At 46.3% G+C, this 25,276-nt stretch overlaps 1 protein-coding gene across 1 annotated transcript in view; it reads left to right on the forward strand.

The window, feature by feature from the left end:
• The window catches only part of nrxn2a (neurexin 2a), a gene marked incomplete at both ends in the record, with an annotated part of 297,857 nt that overhangs the window by 61,010 nt on the left and 211,571 nt on the right, over positions 1–25,276 (forward strand). The window contains 6 exons of the mRNA XM_084140346.1: positions 1,186–1,212; positions 7,367–7,486; positions 7,714–8,095; positions 8,778–8,968; positions 20,846–21,019; positions 21,143–21,262. Of these exons, the coding sequence (XP_083996472.1) occupies positions 1,186–1,212; positions 7,367–7,486; positions 7,714–8,095; positions 8,778–8,968; positions 20,846–21,019; positions 21,143–21,262 (1,014 nt within the window). The remainder of the gene's footprint in view (positions 1–1,185; positions 1,213–7,366; positions 7,487–7,713; positions 8,096–8,777; positions 8,969–20,845; positions 21,020–21,142; positions 21,263–25,276) is intronic.

Raw genomic sequence — 25,276 nt, forward strand, 5'->3', positions numbered from 1 at the left:
GTCCTGTGTTCCAATGGCACGTTGTGTTTGCTAATCCAAGTTTATCATTTTAAAAGGCTAATTGATCATTAGAAAACCCTTTTGCAATTATGTTAGCACAGCTGAAAACTGTTGTGCTGATTAAAGAAGCAATCAAACTGGTCTTCCTGAGACTAGTTGAGTATCTGGAGCATCAGCAATTGTGGGTTCGATTACAGAATCAAAATGGCCAGAAACAAATAAATGTCTTCTGAAACTCGTCAGTCTATTCTTGTTCTGAGAAATGAAGGCTATTCCATGCGAGAAATTGCCAAGAAACTGAAGATCTCGTACAACGCTGTGTACTACTCCCTTCACAGAACAGTGCAAACTGGCTCTAACCAGAATAGAAAGAGGAGTGGGAGGCCCCGGTGCACAACTGAGCAAGAGGACAAATACATTAGTGTCTAATTTGAGAAACAGATGCCTCACAGGTCCTCAACTGGCAGCTTCATTAAATAGTACCCGCAAAACACCAGTCTCAACTTCAATAGTGAAGAGGCGACTCCGGGATGCTGACCTTCTAGGCAGAGTTGCAAAGAAAAAGCCATATCTCAGACTGGCCAATAAAAAGAAAAGATTAAGATGGGCAGTACACAGCGTTGTACGAGATCTTCAGTTTCTTGGCAATTTCTCGCATAGAATACCCTTAATTTCTCAGAACAAGAATAGACTGACGAGTTTCAGAAGAAAGTTATTTGTTTTTGGCCATTTTGAGCCTGTAATTGAACCCACAATTGCTGGTGCTCCAGATACTCAACTAGTTTCAAGAAGGCCATTTTTATTACTTCTTTAATCAGCACAACAGTTTTCAGCTGTGCTAACATAATTGCAAAAGGGTTTTCTAATGATCAATTAGCCTTTTTAAATGATAAACTTGGATTAGCAAACACAACGTGCCATTGGAACACAGGACTGATGGTTGCTGATAATGGGCCCCTGTACGCCTATGTAGATATTCCATTAAAAATCTGCCGTTTCCAGCTACAATAGCCATTTACAACATTAACAATGTCTACACTGTATTTCTGATCAATTTCATGTTCTTTTAATGGACAAATAATTGCTTTTCTTTTGGAAAAAATTATGTTTCTAAGTGACCCCAAACCTTTGAACGGTAGTGTATATATATTTTTTATCTCACCATCTCGCTCTCTCTCTCACCAGATTGTATCAGGATAGACTGTAACCTCAGTAAGTGGCTCCTATCATTTTTAAAAAAATTCTACTTCAGAACAACTGTATCCAAGACATCATGTTTCTGCTACTGTCTGTTTTACTATTAATGCTATTAAATGAATTTAACATTAGCCATATAGAATATTTATATCCATGAAGTGCAACAATCACATGGTTGTCTTGAAAATGTAAAGGACTGTAAGGTATGTACCAAATACTGTATAAAGCTGAACATAATTTGGTAAACTCATCCTTTAAGCAACACATTTCAGAATAACAAAATGATCCCTTGTTCTTTACAACAGCAAATACCATCTGTTTATGGGTACTCAGTGCTCCTCAGAGAGAGGGAGAGGGGTGGGGGGGGGGGGGGGGGGGGGAACTATTGTCCATACAATTTAGTTTTTCAAATCAATTTGTTAGGAGTCAAGGAAAGATGCTTAGTTTTGGATGTTGCCCAATGTAGGCCCAAAGCGGAGGTTATCTGTTGTATACAGTATAGGCAGTGGTAACGCCACAGGTAAGAAACGCCACAGGTACCTGACTAGGTCATGATGGCTCCAAAACTTTTCCCACCATGTTGTCTCATCAGGCTGATTGGCTCAGCCAGTGGATAGAGGGGTGTAGGCTCTGCTGCATGCTATTGCCCACCAAGGTGCACACTGTCTTCTGTAGGCCACAGCATCTGCAACCTACAACATACCAGCATCACAAACCCGTTTACAGTAGCATATAGGACACCGTATTTTTAAGGTGAATAGAGATCTTATATTACAAAAGGGAAACAGTCGTCGACAGCAATGGGTTTACAGTAGGGACATAACACAGCACACAAAACATGGTGCCCCTTGGGTCAACAATGTTTCAGTTCTAATGGAATAGACCAACCAATGTCGGACCACATATTATCATAAGTATACTTACATCTAAAAAGGATCCATTTGTTGTACAAAATAATGTAAGTAGCATGCTTTGTTTACCATCAACAGCTTGCATGTTCAAAGTCTCAACTCAGCCGTAATGTAATGTATCATCACCATGCATTTGAGGCTAGCCTTATTAAATTCATAACAATCAAATACTCTGCATACAATGGACCAAGGAGATGGCTTCTTTAAATCTACCAACGCCCTAAAATGTCTCCCCAGCATCTCTACTAAGCCTGGGTAGCCTAGTGAGGCTAAATAAAAGGCAACTTCAAACGATCTGTAATCAGAACACAGAATGTAAAGCCTACTATGCCTACAGTATATCAAGACAGAATCATCATCACAATACTGAACAAGGACTTTGAATTGGCTTTAATGCAGAGAATAACTGTGTGCATTAATTTCCCTTCAATAATCAGCATTTAAAAAACAAATGTATATAAACTGTGCCTTATTCAAAGTCTGGTGTAAATTGTGCATTTATGTCAATGGGATTTTGTGTGAAAAGTTGAGATATAATTGTGCATCTCTGTGAAAGGGGTAATGTGTCTCACGGACTTACGGGCATGTTCACTGCATAAGACAAACTTAAAGGTGCAAAATCTGGTGTTGGTTTACTAATAGGTGATACAAAATTCAATTTGCCAAAAATATTTAGAAAACTTTTCAAATATGACTGACAAAACAAACAAAACACTGAAAGGATATCAAACCTATGCAGCTATCCCTGCCAAAAGACACAGGTGGGTCTACCAGACTCCCATTCACACACTGGCAAAGATGAGCAACAATTACACACAGGTAAATATAGGATCTCCCCCATGACCACACCTCGGAGCATACCAATGTGGCCCACAGTCTAGGCAGACAAATCTAATTACACTCAGTAAAAAAGATACAAACTGGCCAAACACCATAATACAACATTCTCAACAACCATGTCTTAAGCATGGTTAATAGTTAATCAATGCAGGATAAACATCCTTTCAACATATACAGTTGAAGTCGGAAGTTTACATACACTTAGGTTGGAGTCATTAAAACTCGTTTTTCAACCACTCAAATTTCTTGTTAACAAACTATAGTTTTGGCAAGTCGGTTAGGACATCTACTTTGTGCATGACACAAGTAATTTTTTCAACAATTGTTTACAGACAGATTATTTCACTTATAATTCACTGTATGAGTATTACTAGAATTAAATGTCAGGAATTGTGAAAAACTGAGTTTAAATGTATTTGGCTAAGGTGTATGTAAACTTTCGACTTAAACTGTATACCTTTTGAGGACTCAAATCAACTTGATTCAATTATATGCACAAGCCTAATTCCAAACAGTAACACAACAGGATGGAGTGTAGCGCACGCTGCATGAGCCTTCAAATAATTGCACATATTTGCCCTATGACGCACAGCAGAGCACAGGACTGACCAGTAATCGGCACAACACCAAAAAAATAAAATAACGGTAGGGAAATGGAATGGAATGCAATTACATTTCTACCCGATAAGTGTTTGCGAACGTGAGCTCCTAAACACCACATCCACTCAGACAATCAAACAGATAAGTTACATGAAATAATGACAGAAACAATGTTTGCTTGATTAAAAACAATATCTATAATAGCGAATTAACTAAAATCATGTAACTTAACATTAAACTGTGCTGTGAATCAGACCTGGCTTCAAATACATGAGTATTTTATTATGTGTTATTTAAATACTTATTTTCTGTGTATTTTAGTATTTTCAAATAATGTGACCTGAATCAATGGAAGTATTTAAAAGTATTTCCAAATACTATTTTCAAATACCTTGGTTAAATGCATGGGAGTGTATTTGAGTCAGTGTATTTTTGTATTTTCAAATACATGCCAATACTTTCATTACATTTACATTTTAGTCATTGAGCAGACGCTCTTATCCAGAGCGACTTACAGTTAGTGAGTGCATACATTTATTATTATTTTTTTTTTCATACTGGCCCCCCGTGGAAAATGAACCCACAACTCTGGCGTTGCAAACGCCATGCTCTACCAACTGAGCTACATCCCTGCCGACCATTCCCTCCCCTACCCTGGACGACGCTGGGCCAATTGTGCGCCGCCCCATGGGTCTCCCAGTCGCGGCCGGCTATGACAGAGCCTGGATTCGAACCAGGATCTCTAGTGTATTTCCAAATACAGTACATTCCAATATTCAACAACTTGTCTTTTCAAATAAAACATATCTTAATACTTACTTTGAAATGTATGTGAAAGTAATTTAGAGATTTGAAATAGTAATTGAACAGATGTCTGCTGTAAATTTAAGGTATTGGTCTTAGTTAAACAACAACGAGAAATACATGGGAACGGAGGGGATAGGTCGCAATCTCGAGTTAGGATGTGTAGACATAAAAAGGACTTCACCTCACTGTGGATATCTATTGATTCTATGCTTTCTGACACACCAGAATTCTTACTTTTCAGCCCACCACTTAACAGCCCTTACATCACTTGCTTGCGAACTCCTCTAAAATGTGTATGTGCTTGTTCCTGGCAGAGCTGCTCTCTGCTGAACCACAGAGTAGGTGTCTGAGCTGAGGCTCAGTTATTAGACGGCAGGGGAGCCCACCTCGGAGACCAGGCCAACACTGCTTTAACACAGTTCACTTCAGTTGAATAGTCCCATCTCCTCCGCTCTGCAAATATTTATCTGTACCCCCCTCCAACTGCTCAGTAGAGTAGACTGTTATGTTGATTTGGTGAGTGAACATGGGTTTGGTAGGACATAAACCCACAGTCAATAAAGAGGAACACGACTGGGGAGCCATACTAAGATCTGAAGGTTATTTGGGGATAGTAGACATGCTGATATAATGGTCTGAAAACAGACACAGTATATTGTTGTTTTAAAATTGTAACAAGGTTTCACATTGGAAAAGCACTGCTCTGCCCCATGCCTCACCGTTTCTAAGATTAGTTGTCATTGTTGGATACTGTAATCAAACATGTAAATAGTGCTTAAAGCTGAATTTTATGTTATAAGATGAGTATGTACCGGTTGTAGGGACTTTAGTGGTCTAATTATTGGTGATAATTGGTGACTTAATTCATTCATTAGCCTACTATTCTAAATTAATAACATTGTACAAGGGCACCAGTAATTGTTTTTATTCAAAAATAACAATTTAGTTGAAACTCTGATTAGTAGTTTAGCCTCCGTTCATCAAGTTTCATATCAACAATCTTAAAGGAAACGTAAAGTATTTAATTGTACTAGAGCCAGCATTTGTCAAAGCAAGAGAAAACTAAATTTCTTTATAAAGATATGATTTATTATTATGCTAAAAAACACTCAATTAAAATATACACAAAGATTATGATTGATCTATTAAGATTCTCATATAGCAATACCGAATAGTCAAGGATGAAACACAGAGAATGTTGTCATATTTACTGAGTCACTGGTCAGGTCCTCTCTCTCTCCTTCTCTTTCTCACTCCTCCACCCGCGTCGGTACCTATTGGAGCAGTCAACTTTGTGTTGCAGCACATGGTATGAAGATGTCCAACACCCCACTCTCGTGGGCCATTTGTTTTTCACAAGGTCTGTCCATTTTTCTTCAGTCCTTGTTAGCGTTCCATCTCAGTTTCTCAGTGAGGAAGACGTGCCTCTCTGAGTTCAGAGGCCGTTTCCTGAAGTTCTGTTTCAGTCCAAGACTGACAACTCTTTGTCATACCTACTCTCCTCTCTCCCTCCTGCAAGACAAGTCTCTTTCTCCTCCAAGTTGATCCAAGTCGTCATTTCAAATGTATTTAAGAGTAGTGATAAAAGTCAATACTTTATCGTTTGTTTATGTGTTATGAATGTTCTTCTGAGAGGGAATTGGGTGTTTTCCTGCCCAACATCATGGGATGTTGAACAAAGGAAACCTTTGTTAGACACACCACATGACCTCGGTCGTGTCTCCTGACAGGTCAGAGTTCAACCTTTTCCTTCGAGCTGGTGTGACTGTTTCCTTTTGTTTGTACATAATTCTTAGCAGGAAGACATAAACCAGTTCCTGAAAGGTTTATGACTCATGATATATGAAGGTTGGCCTGTTGGTCAAAAAGGGTCTGTGGGGGTGAACATGGAGAGAGAGATCACCCTGCCTCATGACAGTCACACTATGGAAATGTGTTCCTGTGACCCCTAGAGTTACAACACGGTATTATGTGTTTGCACAGGATCCATAGCTACTGTATCAGATAACTGTGTAGTTGGTCTATAACGTTGCCTCTGCCAAGACACTTGCTCTGCTGTAAAGCTCCAGAAGCCAGTGGCCTCTCTCTCCCAGAGGAGGAAATAGTGAAGTACTTGGAAACCAATTGATGTCATCAGCTGCAGAGTCCCAGAAGCAGGTTCCAAGTAGCAGCATCCCAGTGTCCTCTCCATGTCCCCTGTTATTGTTATACACCCTGAGCTCAAACCCCTGGAGGGCCGGCCGGCTTAGGCATGGCCAATTAGCTTTCCCAGCCATGTCAGAACTCCTTTGAAATGATGTGTCGGCCTGTTGCATAGCCAATGATCGGGGTTGACAGTGCTGCAGTGGCAAAGCTTCCGCATTGTGACCTATTTTCAAACCAAACCTTGAGAGCTGGGGAAAAAAGCGGAGGATTTAGCAGAAATCCTGGAGCTATAAAACTCTATCCGCCGGCCAAGCCTCTGGATACTACACATATTGTTAGCTGGTTGTCTAAAGAGTTGATATACCATTTCACATAGAGGAGAAGTGATTTGAGTCATATACCAGTACATATACCAGTACAAAATACCAGTACATATTAATTAAACATTTGGCACTTGTGATGAGTACAGTACATTTGTGTACTAAGCACTCTCAACTCGAACCAATAGTTTGTTTATACAACCACTGACAGAGCTCTTACATTCTGTACTGGATTTCTTGTTTGAGATTTCACAGGTTACAGACGTTTCTCTTTGACAACATCAGTAAGGATTGTGCAAGTAAGCGTAGGACAGAGGTGGTGTGTATGTCATATTTTTATATATATATTTTTTTTACATACAGTACTGCCCTCTCTGAATGGCATTTCCAGGTTGCAGGTGTTTGTGAGCTTATGAGTGATACAGTATGTGTGTTCATGAGTTCTAAGCAGGGAGTAGCTTTTATCCATTTAAAGAGGGATCCCTTGGAAAATTATATGCTGTATGAATGTGCTCTGCTGGTGACTTCATTCTTTCCTCTCCACAGGTAAAGGCCCAGAGATACTGTTAGCAGGACAGAAGCTGAACGACAATGAGTGGCACTCAGTGAAGGTGGTACGTCTCGGGAACAACCTGCAGCTCTCTGTGGACAACGTGACTGTGGAAGGTAGGAGGGGAGAGCAGAGTCAAACCATGAGATGAAGGGAAACTGTGATCTTCCTGATAATACACTAGATACTAAATAACATTTCATGTTTAGTTTGTGATCCTCTGTAGCTCAGTTGGTAGAGCATGGCGCTTAACTGTAAGTCGCTTTAGATAAAAGTGTCTGCTAAATGGCATATATTATGTATTTTTATATCTGCCTATCAACATGTATTTATTCTACTCCAGGCCATATGGCCGGTGCCCACACTCGCTTGGAGTTCCACAACATTGAGACTGGCATCATGACAGAGAGACGCTTCATCTCTGTGGTGCCATCCAACTTCAGAGGGCACCTGCAGGCCCTCTCCTTCAATGGCGTGCCCTACCTGGACCAGTGTAAGAATGGTGACATCTCCTACTGCGAACTCAATGCCCGCTTCGGCATGCGTCGCATCGTGGCTGACCCTGTGACCTTCCACAGCCGGGCCAGCTACCTGGCCTTCTCCACCCTGCAGGCCTATGCCTCCATGCACCTCTTCTTCCAGTTCAAGACCACCTCACCTGACGGCCTGCTGCTCTTCAACTCTGGAGACGGCAGTGACTTCATCATGGTGGAGCTGGTCAAAGGGTGAGTGGTGTGCTTGGGGGGTCAGGAAGGGGTGAAGCTCCACCTAATATTCCAATGGGCGATGACAATGGTTTGGATTTGTTTTTTTTGTTGACATTATGTGTTCAACCTATTTTGCAACATATTTTCTTAGGTGCTGTAACCATGCAGAGAGTGTATGGGATGGATGAATAACAGCTGCCAACCACTGTTCCTCTTTTCTCTCCCTCAACAAGTGATTGTCTGTTATAGGGAATACTTTGTTTCTGTCACCTGGCGCCATGTAAAGGGAAAGTATTCAGAATGTTTTAGTGAAAAGAGACGGATAGAGGGAGTAGGTGTGAAAGAGCGAACAATAATGCCCAGAAATACTGCCCAGAAATACTGTCACTCAGTAAGCAATTAGTCAGCAGGAGTTCTTCTAAGCTGTGGCGCCTTTAAGCAACAGCACACAGCAATACTGGATCCGTGGGCTGAAGAGAGAACTGTCATATCTCTCAGTGCTGCGAGTACTACACTGTCTCTGATGATGTTTCTATTCATATTATCAATGTGCATTCAATCTGCATTTCAAAAGGACAGGATGTTGCAATATCGTCCCTATCCATTGTAGATTTCCTTTACATTTAAACATTTACCTAGATACAGTATATATTTGTCATTCTGTAAAATTACTTGTGTGTGATGTAATGTTGTGTTGTAGGTACATCCATTACGTGTTTGACCTGGGTAGCGGACCGTCACTCATGAAGGGCAACTCTGAGAAGCCTCTCAACGACAACCAGTGGCACGACGTGGTGGTCTCCCGGGACGACAACAACGTACACATCCTCAAGATCGACTCCCGCACCGTCACCCAGCACTCCAACGGAGCCCGTAACCTGGACCTCAAAGGTATTGTATGCACTACCCCTTCTCAAAACTGGCTCCAGCCACTGTACTCCTGCAGGGTATATACAGTATATGGAGTGGACTCAAAGTACTTGTTTTCTTAGTGCAGTATTTCAGATCAACAGACACTAATTATCTGACTGTCAGAAGCACACATCAGTGTTTGTTGCTGTCGAAACGCTGAGTACAGACACCAGCTATGATTGCTGTGTTGTTCAATAGGCTTTATGAAGATAATGGAATCAAAAGTGAATTTGTTTTTTTGGTAGACTCTCATGCCCAGGAGAGGAATGCTTTGGCTGAGAAGAAAATTAAGTCTTTGTACTTAGTGAATGAAAGTGAAATGAGATTAAAAGAGAGGTGATCAAAGAGTGCCAGCAGTGGACACAGCAGCAGCAGAGAACAGTAGCAAAGAGTAGAAGAGAACAACAGCAGAGAGCCGCAGCAGAGAGCCGCAGCAGAGAACAACAGCAGAGAGCAGCAGCAGAGAACAACAGCAGAGAGCAGCAGCAGAGAACAACAGCAGAGAGCAGCAGCAGAGAACAACAGCAGAGAGCAGCAGCAGAGAACAACAGCAGAGAGCAGCAGCAGAGAACAACAGCAGAGAGTAGCAGAGAACAGTAGCAGAGAACAGTAGCAGAAAACAGTAGCAGAGAACAGCAGCAAAGAGTAGAAGAGAACAGCAGCAAAGAGTAGAAGAGAACAGCAGCAGAGAGTATCAGAGAGCAGCAGCAGAGAACAGCAGCACGTCCACTGACCTTGAAATAACCACGTCTGCATCAGCAAACATTGATATGCCTTTAGTTACATATCTATTACAGTAGGTATTAAACAGGATGACATGTAGCCATCTTGTTGTAGCAATGAGCCACCTCTGAGCCAGACTGTTAAGTAGTTGTAATTAATTAAAGGTATATTCCCCTCTGTCATTTATCTACCTGCAACAGGCGGCCTGCATGACCTTCATGTTACCAATCCAAGTGCACACAGGCTTATTTACCCAATTATAATGCCATCCTGGGGTATGGGCCCATGAAATTGCACCATTTTCTGTGATCCAGATCACTGGCCTTGCTTTGAACTGGAGGCTGGAACGGTATTATGAGAGCTCTGATGGGCTGTACATAGGGAACCATTAGGTGATCTTAATGCCTGACAGAGTGCCCTTGCTGTAGGTATTTACAGATGTTGTTGACCAGTTAGCATACCTGTTAGTGCTTCCTCTCACGACAACAACACTACAGATCAGGACAGGGAAAGCTATGTCAAGGAGAAAGGTTTCTAATGCAATTGTCACGATCGTTGACACATGATGAAGCGGACCAAGGCGCAGCGTGATAGGCGTACATACTTTTATTAGTGTACACACAACGAACCAAAACAATAAACGATACGTGAAGTCCTAGGTTAAATACACAAACCTTCTGGAACAAGATCCCACAATTAACTGTGCCAAACAGGCTGCCTAAGTATGGTTCCCAATCAGAGACAACGAGCAACAGCTGCCTCTGATCGGGAACCACCCTGGCCAACATAGAACTAAACGATCTAGAATAAACACATAGAAACTATAACATAGAAACTAACACCCTGGCTCAACATTAAAGAGTCCCCAGAGCCAGGGCGTGACAGTACCCCCCCCCAAACTGCGACCGCGCCAACTAAACCCAACAGGGGAGGGGCCGGGTGGGCATTCCGCCTCGGAGGCGGATCCGGCTCCGGGCTTGACCACCACTCTCTAGCTACCCCCCCGTAGCGCCCCTGGTCTGGTCCCGCTGGCTGGAGCTGGACTTGACATCGGTGGAGCGGATTTGCTTAGGCTCCGGTGTGGAGCAGCTGACCGGTACCTGACCAGGCACCGGTGGAACAGGCACGGGCTGTGCCGGACTGACGACGCGCACCACTGGCTTGGTGCGGGGAGCGGGAACAGGCCGGACCGGGCTGACGACGCGCACCCCTGGCTTGGTGCGGGGAGCAGGAACGGGCCGGGCCGGGCTGGCGACGCGCACCGCTGGCTTGGTGCGGGGAGCAGGAACAGGCCGGACCGGGCTGGCGACGCGCACCACTGGCTTAGTGCGGGGAGCAGGAACGGGCCTGACCGTACTGGGAACACACACCACTGGCCTTGTGCGGGAATCAGGAACAGGCCGGACCGGACTGGTAACACACCCCAGTACCTCTCGCCGTGCCTCTACACTACCCTTCTCCCTCGTGACCAGTGGCCCCCGTAACCTGGCGGCCTCCTCTGCTAACCTGCCGAACCGCTCTATCGCGGCCTCCCGCTGCCTCGCCGTCCACGGTGTGAGCCCCCCCTAAAAATGTATTGGGCTTGTCTCTCCCCCGTGCTCAAGGCCTCCATCCCTCTTGCCAGACTCGCACTCATCTCCTCCCAAGTCCATCCTCTCTCCTCGTCACGCTGCTTGATCCAGTCGAGGTGGGATCTTCTGTCACGATCGTTGACACATGATGAAGCGGACCAAGGCGCAGCGTGATAGGCGTACATACTTTTATTAGTGTACACACAACGAACCAAAACAATAAACGATACGTGAAGTCCTAGGTTAAATACACAAACCTTCCGGAACAACATCCCACAATTAACTGTGCCAAACAGGCTGCCTAAGTATGGTTCCCAATCAGAGACAACGAGCAACAGCTGCCTCTGATCGGGAACCACCCTGGCCAACATAGAACTAAACGATCTAGAATAAACACATAGAAACTATAACATAGAAACTAACACCCTGGCTCAACTTTAAAGAGTCCCCAGAGCCAGGGCGTGACAGTACCCCCCCCCCCCCCCCAAAGGCGCGGACTGCGACCGCGCCAACTAAACCCAACAGGGGAGGGGCCGGGTGGGCATTAAGCCTCGGAGGCGGATCCGGCTCCGGGCTTGACCACCACTCTCTAGCTACCCCCCCGTAGCGCCCCTGGTCTGGTCCCGCTGGCTGGAGCTGGACTGCACATCGGTGGAGCGGATTGCTTAGGCTCCGGTGTGGAGCAGCTGACCGGTACCTGACCAGGCACCGGTGGAACAGGCACGGGCTGTGCCGGACTGACGACGCGCACCACTGGCTTGGTGCGGTGAGCGGGAACGGGCCGGACCGGGCTGACGACGCGCACCCCTTGCTTGGTGCGGGGAGCAGGAACGGGCCGGGCCGGGCCGGGCTGGCGACGCGCACCGCTGGCTTGTTGCGGGGAGCAGGAACAGGCCGGACCGGGCTGGCGACGCGCACCACTGGCTTAGTGCGGGGAGCAGGAACGGGCCTGACCGTACTGGGAACACACACCACTGGCCTTGTGCGGGAATCAGGAACGGGCCGGACCGGACTGGTAACACACCCCAGTACCTCTCGCCGTGCCTCTACACTACCCTTCTCCCTCGTGACCAGTGGCCCCCGTAACCTGGCGGCCTCCTCTGCTAACCTGCCGAACCGCTCTATCGCGGCCTCCCGCTGCCTCGCCGTCCACGGTGTGAGCCCCCCCTAAAAATGTATTGGGCTTGTCTTTCCCCTGTGCTCAAGGCCTCCATCCCTCTTGCCAGACTCGCACTCATCTCCTCCCAAGTCCATCCTCTCTCCTCGTCACGCTGCTTGATCCAGTCGAGGTGGGATCTTCTGTCACGATCGTTGACACATGATGAAGCGGACCAAGGCGCAGCGTGATAGGCGTACATACTTTTATTAGTGTACACACAACGAACCAAAACAATAAACGATACGTGAAGTCCTAGGTTAAATACACAAACCTTCCGGAACAAGATCCCACAATTAACTGTGCCAAACAGGCTGCCTAAGTATGGTTCCCAATCAGAGACAACGAGCAACAGCTGCCTCTGATCGGGAACCACCCCGGCCAACATAGAACTAAACGATCTAGAATAAACACATAGAAACTATAACATAGAAACTAACACCCTGGCTCAACATTAAAGAGTCCCCAGAGCCAGGGCGTGACAGCAATATAACTTCTCTGCTATCTATGTGGTCAACAAAGGGCATTTAGAAACATAGCCATTAAACAGTTTTATTGTGAGAGTGCCTGAGGCTCTACAGCAGGGTTCCCCAATAGAGGGGGATTTTATTAGCCCCCCCCAAAAAAAAAGTTTTCTGAGGAAAACATTTATAAAAAATGTTTTATCAAATTTTCGTTCTTCAACATATAAGACTGTAAAATCACCAGGAAATGAGCTCAAAGTGATTTTAATTGAGGAAATATGTTGCCAAGTATTCCCACCCATACATGGAAAGGCATATGTGATTGTATCCCGATGTAATCAAGGTTTGAAATGATTCTGTTTTTGTCAATACTATATCTGTTTGGGAATTTATTTTTTTCAATTTGCAGTGTCCAAATTATTTATAACTATGTTCTTGTGATGCGTGATTTGAAGGAGTCAGGCGCAGGAGGGTAATTCACAGTATACAGAGTTTATTCCATAATCCAGTGTAACCAGTCCAGTGCGCAAAACAGGCACACTGGAACAAACATGCACATGGGGAAAATACCCCGGCAATACAAAATACTGAGCTCAACCGAGCTATTAATCCTCACAATGAACAATCACCCACAAGGACAAGGGGGCAGAGGGAACACTTAAACACGTACTAATGAGGGGAATATGAACCAGGTGTGTGTAATTGACAAGACAAGACAAATGGAATGATGAGATATAATATAATATAATATAATATAATATGCCATTTAGCAGACGCTTTTATCCAAAGCGACTTACAGTCATGTGTGCATACATTTTTACGTATGGGTGGTCCCGGGGATCGAACCCACTAACCTGGCGTTACAAGCACCATGCTCTACCAATTGAGCTACAGATATGGAGCGGCAGTGGCTAAAAGGCCGGTGACGACGAACGCCGAAGCCTGCCCGAACAAGGAGGGGAGGCAGCTTCAGAGGAAGTCGTGACAGTACCCCCCCCCCCCCCTTGATGCGCAGCTCCAGCAGCGCGCCGACCCCGGCCTCGGGGACGGCCAGGAGGACGCGGACCAGGGCAAGCCAGATGGCGACGGTGGAAATCCTGCAACAGGGAGGGATTGAGGATATCCCTCACCGGGACCTAGCACCGTTCCTCCGGACTGTACCCCTCCCACTCCACGAGGTACTCAAGGCCCCCCACCCGACGCCTCGAATCCAGGATGGAACAGACGGAGTACGCTGGGGCCCCCTCGATGTCCAGAGGAGGCGGAGGGACCTCCTGCACCTCAGACTCCTGGAGTGGACCAGCCACCACCGGCCTGAGGAGAGACACATGAAACAAGGGGTTAATACGGTAATCATGGGGGAGTAATAACCTATAGTTAACCTCGTTGATTCTCCTCAGGACTTTGAACGGCCCCACAAACCGCGGGCTCAGCTTCCGGCAGGGCAGGTGGAGGGGCAGATTCTGGGTCGAGAGCCAGACCCGATCACCCGGTACGAAGACCGGGGACTCACTGCGGTGGCGGTCATTGTTGGGCTTCTGACGACGCACAGCGCGTTGGAGTCATCCACCGCAGGAGGCTCGGTCTGGCTCTGGTGCCACAGTGCCAGAACCGGTTGGTAACCTAAAACACATTGGAATGGCGTTAGGTTAGTGGAGGAGTGACAGAGTTCTGGGCATATTCGGCCCATGGCAAGAACACCGACCACTCCCCCGGCCGGTCCTGGCAGTAGGACCGGGGAACCTACCCACATCCTGATTTACCCGTTCCACCTGCCCATTAGACTCTGGGTGAAAACCAGAGGTCAGGCTGACCGAGACCCCCAGGCGTTCCATGAACGCCTTCCAGACCTTGGATGTGAACTGCGGACCCCAGTCAGACACCATATCATCTGGTACCCCGTAGTGCCGGAAGACGTGTGTAAACAGGGCCTCCGCAGTTTGCATGGCCATGGGGAGACCGGGCAAAGGAAGGAGGCGGCAGGCCTTGGAAAAGCGGTCCACAACGAAACAGGATGGTGGTGTTACCTTGGCAGAGGGGAAAATCGGTAAGGAATCAACACTCAGGTGAGACCATGGTCGTTGTGGAACTGGTAAAGGTTGTAACTTACCCGCTGGGAGGTGCCTAGGTGCCTTACTCTGGGCGCACACCGAGCAGGAGGAGACATACACCCTCACGTCCTTAGCCAAGGTAGGCCACCAGTCCTTTCCGGTCAGGCAGCGCACTGTACGACCAATACCTGGGTGACCAGAGGAGGGTGACGTGTGTGCCCAGTAGATCAGACGGTTACGGATAAGAGCAGGCATGTACTGCAGCCCAGCAGGACACTGAGGTGGAGATGGCTCTGTGCGTAACGCCTGCTCTATATCCGCGTCCATCGCCCATACTACCGGCGCCACAATGCAGTAGGCCGGGAGTATGTGGGTGTTGTCTCTGGGCCTCTCCTCTGTTTCATACAGCCGTGACAATGCGTCTGCCTTCACGTTTTTCGTACCCGGGATGTATGATAGTGTGAAATCAAACTGGGTGAAGAATAGGGCCCACCTGGCCTGGCGAGGATTCAGCCTCCTCGCTGCCCAGATGTACCCCAGGTTACGGTGGTCCGTCCAGACGAGGAAAGGGTGTTTCGCCCCTTCAAGCCAATGCCTCCACACGGTCAGGGCTCGGACAACAGCCAACAGCTCCCGATCACCAATGTCGTAGTTCTGCTCCACCGGGCTGAGCTTCTTAGAGAAGAAGGCACAGGGGCGGAGCTTGGGTGTCATGCCTGAGCGTTGAGATAGGACAGCACCTATCCCTACCTCGGACGCATCCACCTCCACTACGAACGGTAGTGATGGATTGGGGTGGGCCAGTACCGGGGCTGAGGTGAACAGACCCCTCAGGTTACTGAAGGCCCTGTCAGCCTCAGCAGACCAGCAGAGCCTAGACGGCCCACCCTTCAACAGAGATGTAATGGGAGCTGCGACCTTGCCAAAGCCCCGGATAAACCTCAGATAGTAGTTGCCGAAGCCAAGAAAGCGCTGCACCTCCTTAACCGTGGTTGGAGTCGGCCAATTACGCACGGCTGAAATGCGATCTCCATCCATCTCCACACCTGAGGTGGTAATGCGGTTTCCGAGGAAGGAGACTGACTGCTGGAAAAACAGACACTTTTCTGCCTTGGCAGGCCAGCACTTTGCGAACCAGGGACACATGCTCTGCGCGCGTAGTGGAATACACCAGAATGTCATCGATGTAGACCACTACACCGCGACCAAGCATGTCCCGAAACACCTCGTTCACAAAGGACTGGAAGACGGATGGAGCATTCATCAAACCGTAGGGCATCACCAGGTATTCATAATGCCCCGTGATTGTGCTGAATGCTGTCTTCCATTCATCCCCCTCTTGGACACGCACCAGGTTGTACGCACTCCGGAGATCTAATTTGGTGAAGAAGCGCGCCCCATGCATTGACTCGATCACTGAAGGAATGAGGGGGAGAGGATAACTAAATCGTATCGTCTTCTTGTTCAGTGATCGATAATCAATGCAAGGGCGCAGACCGCCGTCTTTCTTCTTCACAAAAAATAAACTTGAGGAGGCGGATGAAGTTGGAGGGATGTATAAACCCCTGGCGCAGGGACTCGGTGACGTATGTTTCCATAGCCTCCGTTTCAGCCTGTGACAGGGGATACACATGACTCCTGGGAGGCACAGCGTCTACCCGGAGGTTTATCTTGCAATCCCCCGCCTGATGAGGTGGTAATTTGGTCGCCTGCGTTTTGGAAAACGCGCACGGTGGAGGTACTGTCTGGACTTTCCACCGTGGTTGCACCAACGGAAACACCAAGACACCTACCCTGACACTCTCGCGACCACCCCGTGAGAACCCTCTGCGGCCATGATAATGTGGGGTTGTGGAGTGCTAACCAAGGGATACCTAGTACCACAGGGAAAGCAGGAGACTCAATAATAAAAAACGTGACTTGCTCGCAATGAGTCTTGTGGGTAACCATGGTGATTGGTGCGGTAACTTCCCTAACAAACCCGGACCCTAATGGTCGACTGTCAAGTGCTCTGATGGGGAGTGGAATGGATAGGAGAACCAATGAAATGCGTAGACTGTGTGGGAATGACCTGTCCATAAAGTTCCCAGCTGCGCCTGAATCGACTGGGGATCTACAATGTGATCAGGAAACTGGATGGCTGGGTACAGTGCGCAGCAGAGGGCTCTGAACAAGTGTGGGTGTTCAATACCTGGAGTGATGCGAGAGTGCCCTGCCTGCCGCCTCCAGAACCAAAAGAACGCTGACGACATTGTGCGGTGTAATGTCCCTTCGTGCCACCAGAGTGACACTGGCGCTGTCATCCTCCGCTCTCTCGGATCGCGGACCCACCCAGCTCCATCAGCTCATGATCCGAGTCGGCCGGGGTTGGAACGGGCAGACCCCCTCCAGGACGTCCTCTGGCCGCCAGCAGGTTGTCCAAACGGATGGCTATGTCCACCAGTTGCGTGAAGGACAACATGGTGTCCCGGCAGGCTAGCTCCCTTCGGACATCCTCCCGCAGATGGCACCGGAAGTGGTCGATAAGGGCCCGCTCGTTCCACCCGGACCCAGCTTCTAGAGTCCGAAACTCCAAGGCGAAGTCCTGCGCAGTCCTCGTCCCTTGTCTCAGGTGGACCAGCCGCTCGCCCGCCTCTCGACCTTCGGGCGGGTGATCGAAGACAGCCCGAAAGAGGCGAGCGAACTCCCCGTAGTTGTCCAACGCGGCTCCTCCTTCGTTCCAGACCGCGTTGGCCCATTCCAGGGCTTTCCCTGAGAGGCAGGAGACGAGGGCGGACACCTTCTCCCATTCCGATGGGGCCGGGCTGATGCTGGAGAAGTAGGGCTCCAGTTGGAGAAGGAATCCCTGGCAGAGAGCAGCTGTCCCGTCGAACTCCGGTGGTCAGGATATATGGAAATCTCTGGGTGCTGGGGTGTGGGTGGATGGATCCGGTTGCCCAGCTGGTCTCGACTGATCGGGTCCTCTCCTCTCCAGGCGTTGGATGACCTGGAAAACCTGATCCATCGCTTCTCCCAAGCTGGCTAGCATTGTTGAATGCTCCTGGACCCGTGCCACGACTCCAGGCATGCACTCCTCTCCCGCTGACTCCATTTCAGGTGGGTGATTCTGTGATGCGTGATTCAGGCGCAGGAGGGTCAGGCGCAGGAGGGTAAATCACAGTATACAGAGTTTATTCCGTTTTCCAGCGTAACCAGTCCAGTGCGCAAAACAGACGCACTGGAACAAACATGCACACGGGGAAAATACCATGGCAATACAAAATACTGAGCTCAACCAAGCTACTAATCCTCACAATGAACAATCACCCACTAGGACAAGGGGGCAGAGGGAACACTTAAACACGTACTAATGAGGGGAATATGAACCAGGTGTGTGGAATTGACAAGACAAGACAAGACAAGACAAATGGAATGATGAGAAATGGAGCGGCAGTGGCTAGAAGGCCGATGACGCCGAAGCCTGCCCGAACAAGGAGGGGAGGCAGCTTCGGAGGAAGTCGTGAAAGTTCTGGCACACCCACCATCCGCTCAAGGAGACATCGGCCCATGGCTGAATGTAATCGGGGATCCCTGCTCTACAGTGTTTCATCTCCTTGAAAAAAATACTTTCAATGTGTCGAAAGAACAGCTTTTACAGAAATGGCTCAAGCCTTACAGTGTATGTGATATATTTGAGATGTGTGTTGGGATTGGAAAGGTCCATGTAGTTAAAAGGAGTTTCTGCAGTCAGAAAAGCTTTCAGTTGCTCTACCCTGTTACTCAGGAGTATTCTCTGTAGAAATAGACTCGTGGTATGAACACTAGAGTATGCTGGTTTTGAAAGGGAAGACATACAGTAGCTAATACATCAGTCTGTACGTCAGGAGATTTAGTTTGACTTTTCTTCTTGACTTTAAGTTCTTGACTTACAGTGAGGGAAAAAAGTATTTGATCCCCTGCTGATTTTGTACATTTGCCCACTGACAAAGACATGATCAGTCTATAATTTTAATGGTAGGTTTATTTGAACAGTGAGAGACAGAATAACAACAAAAAAATCCAGAAAAACAAATGACAAAAATGTTATAAATTGATTTGCATTTTAATGAGGGAAATAAGTATTTGACCCCTCTGCAAAACATGACTTAGTACTTGGTGGCAAAAACCTAGTTGGCAATCACAGAGGTCAGACGTTTCTTGTAGTTGGCCACCATGTTTGCACACATCTCAGGAGGGATTTTGTCCCACTCCTCTTTGCAGATCTTCTCCAAGTCATTAAGGTTTTGAGGCTGACGTTTGGCAACTCGAACCTTCAGCTCCCTCCACAGATTTTCTATGGGATTAAGGTCTGGAGACTGGCTAGGCCACTCCAGGACCTTAATGTGCTTCTTCTTGAGCCACTCCTTTGTTGCCTTGGCCGTGTGTTTTGGGTCATTGTCATGCTGGAATATCCATCCACGACCCATTTTCAATGCCCTGGCTGAGGGAAGAAGGTTCTCACCCAAGATTTGACGGTACATGGCCCCGTCCATCGTCCCTTTGCGTTTTTCTGGATTGTTTTGTTGTTATTCTGTCTCTCACTGTTCAAATAAACCTACCATTAAAATTATAGACTGATCATTTCTTTGTCAGTGGGCAAACCCTCACTGTAAACTAGTGTTAGGTTGCTGGTACCCAAACAAATTGATGCCATATTCCTATGTGGTAGAGAATTTAATAAAAAAAGTTTCATAAATAGACATTTGTTGTAACCACGCACAGTACTAGAGAACGTGTTTTTGATTACCATAACAGCCCTAGTTCTAACCACGCACAGTACTAGACAACATGTTTTGGGATAAATATTTTGGGTAACAGCAGCTGTACCAATTATGTGTTAGTTTCAGTTGTAGACCCAAATTAATATTTTTCTTCAATCTTGTTATTGTAGACATTCACCATGTAATGGTCCTTAATCCTCATAGTATATGGTCTGCTTAGCAGATCCTCTTATATTTTATTTAATCTAGTTCTCTCTCCCACTTTGTTGCTCAGAACAGTAAAGATTATTTTAAGTTTCTCCTTATCCCAAGTGTACGCTGGCTGAACTGCTTGTGTAATCATACCAATTTGTAAGTCGCTCTGGATAAGAGCAACTACTAAATGATGTAAATGTAAATGTAATCAGTATAAGCCAAATAAACCAGACTATGAAATCATACTTTTTTCTGTGCTGTATAAATTAACAGGGTACCGTTTAATGCAATGTATGACATTTTACTATGCTGTTAAATGAAACTTGACTTCTCATTTTTATGTCCTGTAGGTTTTAAATGACTATACACCAGTTTGGTGATTTCCTTAGTTATCAGCCATGTAACGTTTCAAATATTTCTGCAGAGAAATAAACAGATTTTCTCTGCTCATTCTGCCAATAAACATCACATCACAGAGGAATTCTCAGACACTGTATGTAAATGTCTCTGCTTGCAATTTAGATATAATCTGTAATTCAACAGCCAAACTGTGAATGATTACTGTGGCTGGGAGGGCTACTATTAAAGTAAACAATCTTTTGAGAGGAGCATCAATCTGATGAAAACAGATCTTCATTGGTTTAAATGATTTAGAGTTGTGTCCACCTGCATCTGATGCAACATGCCACCAAATGGCTTCTCGGAGGTTGTAAATCGTAAGGAGATCTGTCTGATTTGAATGTTAACTAGCGTTATTGGAGGCCTATAACTGCAGAACATTTATCAAATACAAACAGGTGTTAGGGTATCAGATCTGTTCATGGCTGCTTTAACTCATTGAGTGACGGTTGCTTATAACCTCCCACTACCTGGAGGCGTATCTGCTTTGACTACTGAGAATAATCGTTGTCTTCCAGGAAAACATGCTCTGATTGATTGATGCTGTGTGTGTTCCAGGGGAGCTGTATGTTGGTGGTGTGGGGAAGAGCATGTACAGTAGCCTGCCCAAGCTGATCGCGTCCCGGGAAGGGTACCAGGGTTGCCTGGCCTCCGTGGACCTGAACGGGAGACTTCCTGACCTGATGGCAGACGCCCTCCACAGGGTGGGCCAGGTGGAGCGGGGCTGTGGAGGTACGTATTAACAGGGGCACAGCCATGGGGTCATGGACCCCTCTGAGGAACAGGCCATCACCTGTGGATCCACGTTATGGTTCACTGCATGAGCATTCTTTTCCTCCCCCCTCCCCTCCCCAGGCCCGAGCACCACCTGTACAGAGGACTCATGCCATCACCAGGGGGTGTGTCTCCAGCAGTGGGAGGGCTTCTCCTGTGACTGCACCATGACCTCCTACGGAGGAGCATTCTGCAGTGACCGTGAGTACTATCTCTTTCATCTGACTGGTTCAAAACGATGCTTTATGTTTCCTTTCTCCTTTCCTTGTGACTTTATCTTGACATCGTTGGAAAACGTCACAGAGTGAGGAAAGGAGAGAAGGTGAAGTCACAAGGGAAAAGGTAGAAGAGAACAGTGGTTGAATTCATTTTTTACTCAACTGACACATGAAGCGACACTGAAGTTGCGTTTTAATGATTTATTCATACCGATTTTATTAAAGAAACTCAGTAATTGCAAGACTTATAGACACATTAGGCATGACATATTTTAGGGCGCTTTCACATATCCCCTTATGATCCGGATCCTGGAGCGTTTGGTACTCTGATCCACGCTATAAAGCATGTGTGAAATTCAAACGAAACACCGGCTGAAACGAATCGTGGACCTGCATGAGTAGCGGGTCCAAGATCCAGGACCAGAGTACCAGGTATTGTGACTCTGCAGCACTAGTCGCGTGGAACCTTTTTGCCCGTTGTAAACAAGCTAGCTCACTAACGTCATGTAGAATGTGCGTCTTGCTAATCGCATCCTGAAACTGTTATTTTCAGGTCTTGTGAAAGCGAAACGTATTCTGTAGAACTCTCACAAACGCTCCAGGAAACCGAACCAGGGTACTAAATTTCATATGTGAAAACGCCCTTAGTCTGCGTTATATGTGCATTATTTTCACCTGTCAAACTGTCATTGTTGGCACAAAAGAATTGTGTGCCTTCAATTGCAAAAACTACAGTGAGGGAAAAAAGTATTTGATCCCCTGCTGATTTTGTACGTTTGCCCACTGAGAAAGAAATGATCAATCTATAATTTTAATGGTAGGTTTATTTGAAAAGTGAGAGACAGAATAACAACAAAAAAATCCAGAAAAACGCATGTCAAAAATGTTATAAATTGATTTGCATTTCAATGAGGGAAATAAGTATTTGACCCCCTCTCAATCAGAAAGATTTCTGGCTCCCAGGTGTCTTTTATACAGGTAACGAGCTGAGATTAGGAGCACACTCTTAAAGGGAGTGCTCCTAATCTCAGTTTGTTACCTGTATAAAAGACACCTGTCCACAGAAGCAATCAATCAATCAGATTCCAAACTCTCCACCATGGCCAAGACCAAAGAGCTCTCCAAGGATGTCAGGGACAAGATTGTAGACCTACACAAGGCTGGAATGGGCTACAAGACCATCGCCAAGCAGCTTGGTGAGAAGGTGACAACAGTTGGTGTGATTATTCGCAAATGGAAGAAACACAAAATAACTCTCAATCTCCCTCGGCCTGGGGCTCCATGCAAGATCTCACCTCGTGGAGTTGCAATGATCATGAGAACGGTGAGGAATCAGCCCAGAACTACACGGGAGGATCTTGTCAATGATCTCAAGGCAGCTGGGAACATAGTCACCAAGAAAACAATTGGTAACACACTACGCCGTGAAGGACTGAAATCCTGCAGCGCCCGCAAGGTCCCCCTGGTCAAGAATGCACATATACATGCCCGTCTGAAGTTTGCCAATGAACATCTGAATTATTCAGAGGAGAACTGGGTGAAAGTGTTATTTTCAGATGAGACCAAAATTGAGCTCTTTGGCATCAACTCAACTCGCTGTGTTTGGAGGAGGAGGAATGCTGCCTATGACCCCAAGAACACAATCCCCACCGTCAAACATGGAGGTGGAAACATTATGCTTTGGGGGTGTTTTTCTGCTAAGGGGACAGGACAACTTCACCGCATCAAAGGGATGATGGACGGGGCCATGTACCGTCAAATCTTGGGTGAGAACCTCCTTCCCTCAGCCAGGGCATTGAAAATGGGTCGTGGATGGGTATTCCAGCATGACAATGACCCAAAACACACGGCCAAGGCAACAAAGGAGTGGCTCAAGAAGAAGCACATTAAGGTCCTGGAGTGGCCTAGCCAGTCTCCAGACCTTAATCCCATAGAAAATCTGTGGAGGGAGCTAAAATGTCTGACCTCTGTGATTGCCAACAAGGGTTTTGCCACCAAGTACTAAGTCATGTTTTGTAGAGGGGTCAAATACTTATTTCCCTCATTAAAATGCAAATCAATTTATAACATTTTTGACATGCGTTTTTCTGGATTTTTTTGTTGTTATTCTGTCTCTCACTGTTCAAATAAACCTACCATTAAAATTATAGACTGATCATTTCTTTGTCAGTGGGCAAACGTACAAAATCAGCAGGGGATCAAATACTTTTTTCCCTCACTGTATTTCTCAAATGATGTGCGTGCATCCTTGGCAAAACAGAACCGGTAAGGAAGTATCATGCATCCTTCCTTCATTTATCAACAATTATTGACAGTGTAACTGTCCTTCGTGGCTGCCAGTTAGAAACATCTGGAAGGATCCACTTCTGGTCATTATGGCTGAGTCAAACTTGCCGACCCCCGTTGACCTTTCTGTAAGAAGGCATCTCTCATGCACAAGTGTCTCATCTGAGGTGTTAAAGTCTCTGCATTACAATGAGTCCATTAGTCCATTCATCCATTAGGCGTTGTTATTGACTTCCAGGTTCTACATATGCACACACTAAATGACTGATTATTAGTACCTCTCTTCTAATGGATTAAAGTTTTCCCCAAACAAGTCTGATTCTAGAGTAGTGTGTGCACATAGAAACATACTCATGCTATAGTAGGTGAACAGGAGTCTATTTAACCTGGAGATGTTTTCCTTTAATTTAACTGGGAAATAATTTGTTATTATAATGTCAGACAACATTTTGTATGATGACAAAAACAGCTCATCTTTCTGTTGTGAGGGGGGTGAGGTGTCTGTTGGGGGGGGAGGATGTCTTTGTGTGTGTGTGGGGGGTTGTCTGTGTGTGTGGGGGGGAGGGGGTGAGAGGTGTCTGTGTTGGGGGGTGAGAGGTGTCTGTGTGTGTGGGGGGGAGAGAGGTGTCTGTGGGGGGGGGGTGAGAAGGTGTCTGTGTGTGTGGGGGGGGTGTCTGTGTTTTTGGGGGGAGAGGTGTCTGTGTTTGTGGGGGGGGGGGGGGGGGGGGGGAGAGGTGTGTGTGTGTTTGTGTGGGGAGAGGTGTCTGTGTATGTGTGTGGGGAGAGGTGTCTGTGTATGTGTGTGGGGGGGAGGGTGTGTGTGGGGGGGGATTTACATCTTGTTTTTGCTGTCCCTTCATTTTGCTTCCATATAAATGCACTGGGGAACAGCCTAATGAGCTAAATGAAAATAAAGTGGGTTTGCTTCTCTAGTCTATTAATACTACAGAGACGTTTCAGGTTTTTGTGTTTGTGTGTGTGCGTGTGTATTAATGCAATATAGATACATTTGAAAATAAGGGGTAAATATTTGCTGTTGCTTTTTTCTATGTTACTTTGGTTCAGAGATGACACAGTAACCTATTTGACTTCCCAGTTGATTTCTTCCTCTGTACTAAATAACTGTATTGTTTTTTTAATGAAAATTCAGGGGGTCTTATTGGTTACAATAGCAGGAGATTATCATAAGCTTTCTGTGAAGTGGCCTTGAAGAGTTAAACCTCATTTGCTGCAGTGACGCGTAGAAATAATGACATGTAATGGTGCTTGCATTTGTTTATGCCTCAGAGTTACTAGGCCTATGACGATATATGATGCAGTGCTTTATTATAGGGGGTAATGACTCTCTATTCCAGTTCCCTGGGGGAGTCATTATATTAGATGATCATTTTCAGATAACAACACACACACTGTTACAGCCTCATTATGATGACAAGGACAGGGAGGATTCAGCTACTGCTGTAGCCTTACTCAGGGGTGAAAGTAATGGCGGTATGGTATGGTACGGTGTCCCAGCAAAATAAGTAGTGGGGGTATGCTGTATCGGTGAAACATGAGCCTATCACAGTAATTAAAACAAAGTTTCAAGACAACTGTAGTCTATTACAACACTTTTTATCATTACCGCTTGTCAGAGGCATGAAAAATGAGCGAATGGACTCCAAAATGTGATGTGGTTTGACGAGAACACTGAACTTTTACGAAGGCAGAG

The sequence above is a fragment of the Coregonus lavaretus genome (assembly GCF_964263955.1).
Source record: "Coregonus lavaretus genome assembly, chromosome: 24".
NCBI classification, from domain to species: Eukaryota; Metazoa; Chordata; class Actinopteri; order Salmoniformes; family Salmonidae; genus Coregonus; species Coregonus lavaretus.